Consider the following 6,825-nt stretch of genomic DNA (forward strand, 5'->3'; position numbering starts at 1 on the left):
TCTTCGCTAGGTAGGGAAGAAGGAAGGGCCACAAATACGAAGACAGAAGCAATTTTTTCATCACAATAGCAGTCCCTCCAGGGAGCTCTCCCCTCTGAGCCTTGGCTGAGCAGAACAATTTCCTGACGAAATGATCATTCTGATCAGTCCTGATTTCAGATAGTGTTCTTCCAAACTACAATGGGAAGCCCATTCATCAACTGTCCCATATTCAGTTGGGAAATATGACTAGTATATCTTTGTCCCAAATTTCCTTTTAGCAAACTTAGTGTGTCCTGACTGGATTAAATATTTGTTATTTTGCTGTTGATCCTAATAATGTCCATAAGTCACCTAGAAACTGTAGGTTCCTTAAGGTGCTAGACTGCTTCTGTTTCCATTTTGTCCTCAGCCACACCAGTAGGTTTATATTAGTTGGCTGATGCTGCCTAACAAATCACCTCATGTGTAGAAAACTTAAAAGAAAAATTGGCTGGGAAGATAGCTTGGTGGTCTAAGCACCTGCCTGGCAAGTGCAAGGACCCAGGTTCAATCCCCCAGTACCACATGCTATGCTGCGGGGAGGCTGAGACAGGAGGATTACTATGAGTCTGAACTGCATAGCAAGATCCTGTATCAAATAAATAAAAACAACAACAATAAAAAATTAAAAATAATAAAAATAAATAAAAACAAAAAATAAATAAAAGCAATCATTTGTTATCTCATTGTTTCTGCAAATCAGGAATCTAGGGCAGCACAGCTTGGTAGGTCTGGGTCAAGCTCACTTGTAAGTTGCACTCAGTCAAAATGCCGACCAGGATTGCAGTGTCTTGGGCCTGGAGCAGGGCTGGAGAATCCAACTCCAAGGTTGCCTAACCACAGGCTGGCAAGCAGGCTGGCTATGGGGAAAGCCTCAGCTCCTCTTCTCCTCCTTCTCCTTCTCCTTCTCCTTCTCCTTCTCCTTCTCCTTCTTTTTTTTCTTTCTTTTTTTTTTTTTTTTTTTTTTTTTTTTTTTTTAGGAAAGGGTCTACAGGGTGTTCAAGGTCTCTCTCCTAGATCAGATTTGTAGTGATCCACCTGTTTACAGCCTCCCAAGAGCTGGGATTACAGGCCACCACACCCTTGTCTCAATCACCCAGGGGCGACCCAGGGGCGGGCCTGGCATGGCAGGCCTGGGGATCAAACCCCCCCGGCCCCTGCACCTGCTTGCAGGCGCTTTAATCCACCAGGCTATTTGCCTGGGTCCTCAGCTCCTCATCATGGGAGCCTCTCCACAGGGTGTTGGCTTCCTTACAACATGATGGCTGGATTCCACAAAGACAGACAGAGCTAAACCTTAGTTTTATGACCTAAACTTCAAAAGCCACATATTGCAACTTCTGTTTTCTGTTGACTGGAATAACCCAGGCCCCACTTACTAAAAGGAGGAGGAATATATACCCTGCCTCTCAGTGGCAGGGGTGTCAGCCACATCTAACAAGAGCAGATGGATGATAAGGTAAGTTGATGGGGCGGTCACAGGGTCTTTGACTTTTTTTTTTTTTTTTTTTTTTTTTTGAGATAGGTTCCTACTACGAGTTTGGTTCTTACAATGTAGCCTAGCCTTGAACTCACTGAGTAGCCCAAGCTGGTCTCCAAGTGGCATGATCTTCCTGTCTCAGCTTCCTGAGTGCTGGGATTCCAGGCACGTGTCACCATGCCTGGGTCTCTGATACTATTGAGCCCACATTACATGCTCTTTGGTGAGCTTAATATCTAATGTCACCTGGAACTGAACAGTCATATCACAGGGCATCTGAGATAAAGAGGAAAACAACGTAAGTTCCCGATTGTTCATCCCTCCCAAGTCCTTGTCCTTATCCCACCCTGACCCTGGCCCCAGCCACAGGACTTGCAGGGGTGACTCAGACAGAGGCTTTCGCAGTTCTCCTTGGGCTCTCGCACCTCTGCCGTCACCCTGAAATGCATCTGGGCTCCAGGGGAGAGATCAGTTGCGGGGAGGAGCTGCCTTGCCTACGACCCCAGCTGAAGTCTGCTGATCCCCAGTACGTAAGCAAGGCCTGAGGAGATAAAGAGAACACACAGCAGCCTGCAGGGCTGTGATCAAAATAGAACTTACGATTTTAAGGCCCTAAGTTGGGGGCTAGTCAGGTACGCTATGCTTTGGAGACAATAAATAATACAGACCCTTGTCATGAGCAGGGAGCCAGGAGCCTGTGTTCTAGTTCTGGCTCAGTTTTGGCTCAGTCAATACTAGGTCCAACAATAGCTGCCCCCAACCTACCCATGTCATGGTCCTCACAACCCATAAACATGTTGCTTCACATGGCAAAAGGCACTTTACAGATGTGATGAGGCCAGGCTTCTGAGTTGGAGAGATGATCCTGGGTTGTCCAGGTGGCCCGGTATAAGTACAGAGCTTTTAAGAGAGGAAGGCAAGGGGCCGGGGAGACGGCTCAGTGGAATAAGCGCTTCCCTGACAAGCACAAGGGCCTAAATTCAATCCCTGGTTCTGCCAAAAAAAAAAAAAAAAAAAAAGAAAGAAAAAAGAAAAAAGAAAAAAAAGGAAGGAAGGCAAAGCAGTCAGCCTCAGAGAGGAGGAGGGGTGACAATGAAGCAGAAAGAGAGTGACACCTCCCCCCGCCCCCCGCCACCAGTGTAGGGTGTTCTGCTGTGGTGGCCCGAGCAGAATAGGACAAGGTGCACCCTAATCTCTCTGCAGTGAGTAGGGGCAGTTTACTTTCTCGATTCCTGCTCTTGCTTTTTCCACTGTAACCCCTGCCTCAGAGAGGATAGGCCTCCCTCTGACCTCCTGCCATTTGGGCATCTTGTGGGCAGGTTCTTTGAAGAGGCAGTTAGAGAGGTCAGCCCTGCTTAACACCAGGCCTGTCTCCTAAGCAGCAGCTTACCTCACTCAGCCTTTAACCAGAATTTCTACAGCCCCTGCCCTGAGTCATCAAACCCCTCAGAACCCTATGACCTCTTGGGGAGGCCTCAGGATAAGCATCCTCAGGCAGGCTGGACTAAGAGCTCAGCTTTCTCCCCGGAGCATAGCTCAGCCCCACTCCTGCTCTTATCTTTCCTTCCACTGACTTCTACAGAGACAGTGGCCACAGCATTTTCCCTTGCAGCTGTCATCCCGGGCTATGTCTCAGCCTGCCATTTCTCTGCAAGCTGGTGGGGTTTTGTGTGGAGTTTGGTGGGGTTGGACAGGGTAAGGAATAAGCTTCAAAAAGGGTTTGGGCATGAGAGAGTCTAGGCTTTGAGTTGGGGCGGGACAAGGTGAGGGGTGCTCCCTCTTCCAACAGTTAGAGGAAGTTGGTACAGCCCCAACATTCCAACTCACTCACTCCAACTTCCCCTTTCCACCAGCCATGTGCAACCGTGACCTCCACATGTGAGTTTACTAAACATGGGAACAGCATCATCATTTCCACAGTAATTTCCAACCTTCCCCACTTTCACAATCGACTTCCACTTCCTCTCTTTTCCTGTGCTGGTCCAGTCACCTCCCAGCTTCGCACACGTGATGTATCTCTGCACTCTTCCTAGGGAGCAGGGAGTACAGGACTTCTCTCTGGGGTCTTTGGAGTAGGGATCTGCACTTAAACCCCAACCTGCCACCTCACACCTGTGCAGCCCTAGAGGAGTGTGTGATGGAGCCAGAGCCTCACTGGCCTTGGCTTTACCTCCGAAAGATGGGACTTACTGTGTCCTTCCTGGCACGGTTGCTGTGAATTAAGTCAAACAAACCACACCCAGGGCCTGGCACATAGGGAATGCTGGCAAGTGCTAGACCTTGCTAGTTAGACCTTCATTTCTTGGTTAACTCTGTTCTCTCTGCACTGACCCTCTTCTCTGTTTCCTTTCTCTGAAGATAAGAGAATGGGGACTCGGAAGTACAAGGCAGAGGTGAATGCCATGGCCCAAGGTTCTGTACTTTCTAGTTCTCGTTCTAGTTCTACTACTACTTTCTAGTTCTACGTTCTAGTACTTTCAGAAATATGCCTGAACTTGATAAGAAAGCCCGAGGCTGGGATGGATGGTCACCCTTCTGCTCCAGCAGCCGGCCTTCCAGCCTTGGTTCCCTGCCTCACAGGGGCAGAGAACATTCCTCAAGGCAAGGCTTAAAGAGCAAAGCTAGCTCTGGAGCTCCTAGGGCACCCTCTAGGGAGTCAGGAACCTCAACATCTATGCCCATCTCTGTGTGTGTGTGTGTGTGTGTGTGTGTGTGTGTGTGTGTTTATGGGGTGCTTGAAAGTGAGAGACCCTAGAAAGGGGCAAACAGAGATGGCAGTAATGTAGCAGGAGTCTGTCTGACCAGATCCCTTCTACCTGAGGGTAAGGCAAGGCCCCCGTTCCCCTTGGGGACATGAAACATTTTAGGGTCCAGATGGTTTAGAAAGGATCTGTCCTTCTGCAGCCAAAGCTGCTATCTTCTTTCCAAGCTGCCAAGACAGTGAGCAGGTAGCAGCAGCCTCCTGCTCCGCAGCAAGAGCATTTTCCGAGCCTGTGGCTACAGGCCGTAGCAGGGAGGAGGCCTCAGATGGAGCAGGACTCACGACTCCACCGTGGAAATTGTCAAGGGGACAGAGAGAGGCGGCCAGGACTCTCCAGGATCCCTTTCAGAGGAGTCGTTGTGAGGCAGCTGTTCCAGATGTTTAGGCGGGGGACACCAAGCTCCCCAGTGTCTGGGCTCCCCTTAGCAGCAGGCACCAAAACACACCATGTTCATGACCCATTACACCAACAAAGTGGCAACAGCTCCAACACTGAGGAACATTTTCCACCCCAGCCCCAGTTCTGGTAACTTCTCTCTTCATTGCTCATTCTTCCAGTTTTTCCATATTTGCCAGAGATGAATGAATGACTAAATTCAAGAGAAATGGTTTTTTAGTGAAATGTTTGGAAAATGACTGCTGGTATCACAATGACCCCCTTTCTGCTGGTTTGTTTGTTGGTTGATTTATTTTATTTTATTTTTATTTTTTTTAAGGGAGTGGGGCTGGAAAAAACTTTTTTCCTTTTAAAAGCCACCTAAAGGCTCAGGGTTGTAGTACAGTGATCACCTGTCTTTCATTTTCTAAAAATGTTCCAGTTTATTTAAAAGCTATTTTTGGAAAATCTATACATCTGGTTTTAGATGGATGAATCTTGGTTCATAAATGCCTGTGCACAAGAAATGTGGCTTCCCTTCATTTTCTTTAGGAAATGAATGTTTTGTTTTGACTTTTAGTTGGACTGCTGGAATCTTCATCTTAATTCAGGAGAATTTTTTTTTTTCTCTAGTCAAGGGAAGGAAACTTTATTCAGGCCTCAAGGCTGCAGGTGTTGGGCAGGTGGTGCCCTTCTGGACGAGGGGCTGGCTGAGCTTTATTTGACCTTCTTCTTGGGGCGCAGGTTGTTGGTGTGGCCACACTTCTTCTTGCGGCAGTTGACGGCACGGGGGTGCAGGCGGGCATAACACTTGCGGCAGATCATCTTGTCACAGTTGTACTTCTGGGCAAGCTGGCGCAGGGATGGCTCGATGATCCCACCTCGCAGGCGAAGCACCAGGTGCAGGATGGACTACTTTTGGATGTTGTAGTCAAAGAGGGTCCGACCATCCTCCAGTTGTTTGCCGGCAAATATCAGATGCTGCTGGTCAGGGGGGGGATGCCCTCCTTATCTTGGATTTTGGCTTTGACATTCTCAGTGGTGTCACTGGGCTCAACCTCGAGGGTGATGGTCTTGCCTGTCAGGGTCTTCTGCATGTCTGCGTCTGCCGCTCAGCCGCCTCGTTGAAGAGAAAGAGGGCGACGGAACCAGAAACCGCCTGTCAATTCAGGAGAATTTAAGATTGGAGAAATTATTTCTCCAAGGTTGTGGTGTTTATGGGGTGCAGTGGGCCCAGGCTTCGATGCCAGAATGACCTGTCTGCAGAAGCATCCTAGTAAACTTCTCCACCTCACCTGGAGTGGGCGCCTCAGATTCAGGAACCTGCTGTCCTTCTCACCCTCTAGTGCTTTCAGGTGGAGGGTTTCTTGGTTATTTCTCTGCCTCTTGTAGGCAGTTCTGGGGCTTGACCACCTGCTAAAACAAACAGGAAACTCCTGGGCGGTTGAATGTTTCCTTCTGACAGCGCAGCTCCTACCAGGTCATTCCCTCAGCACTTCCTCTGTGGGAGCTGTCTGGGGACAGAAGTCTTCCTGGTCTTGAGTCCTTCCGATCTCCTGGGTTCTGTGTCTCCCTGAGTGTCAGCCTGTGAGAAGATGGAGGCAGGGCCCGCTGCTCCGAGACTAGCCAGTGCTTTTCCATTCTCCCTTTTCTGTTCTCTCCATGCACCTGATTTTTAGGAAGTGTTGAACAGGCAGGGGGAGGAAAGTTATCTTTCTCTCCTGTCTTTTATTTAATCTGTAGGAGCTAGTCATGGGGATGATGGCTGGGCTGGGCAGGCAGAGAGCCTTGCCCTGGTGATGCAGCCCTGCCCCAAAGCTGTGGGGAGGAAAGCCACAAAGCCCAAGGAAACACTGGGAGGGACCTCTTCAGACAGCTTTCCTGCCCCACCTAAACACACATAGCCTTTCATATGGTGACCATATGTCTAGTATTTTTCTATGATAGTCCCCAATATGAGAAATGTTATGCTTTTAAAAAGACTGTTGGTTAAATCTCCAGATAAATGTTTTAAATTGCATTTGTCAGGAACTTTCCTATGGACATATTAGAAATACAAGAGGAGAAAGGGCACAGACTCTTAGCTCTACTGCCATTCACTTGTGTGTGTGTGTGTGTGTGTGTGTGAGAGAGAGAGAGAGAGAGAGAGAGAGAGACAGAGACAGAGACAGAGAGACAGAGAGACAG

At 48.7% G+C, this 6,825-nt stretch overlaps 1 protein-coding gene across 1 annotated transcript; it reads right to left on the minus strand.

Moving 5' to 3' along the window:
- Positions 1-5,296: 5,296 nt before the first annotated feature.
- LOC101581851 (ubiquitin-60S ribosomal protein L40-like) lies at positions 5,297-5,735 on the minus strand. The gene is made up of 2 exons (XM_023707447.1): positions 5,642-5,735; positions 5,297-5,552 (listed from the first exon to the last, which is right to left on the minus strand). Exons 1-2 carry the CDS (start codon positions 5,733-5,735, stop codon positions 5,356-5,358), a joined length of 291 nt encoding a protein of 96 aa, XP_023563215.1. The 3' UTR covers positions 5,297-5,355.
- Positions 5,736-6,825: the final 1,090 nt, after the last annotated feature.

The sequence above is a fragment of the Octodon degus genome, unplaced genomic scaffold, assembly GCF_000260255.1.
Source record: "Octodon degus isolate 3935 unplaced genomic scaffold, OctDeg1.0 scaffold00009, whole genome shotgun sequence".
In the NCBI taxonomy this organism is placed as follows: Eukaryota; Metazoa; Chordata; class Mammalia; order Rodentia; family Octodontidae; genus Octodon; species Octodon degus.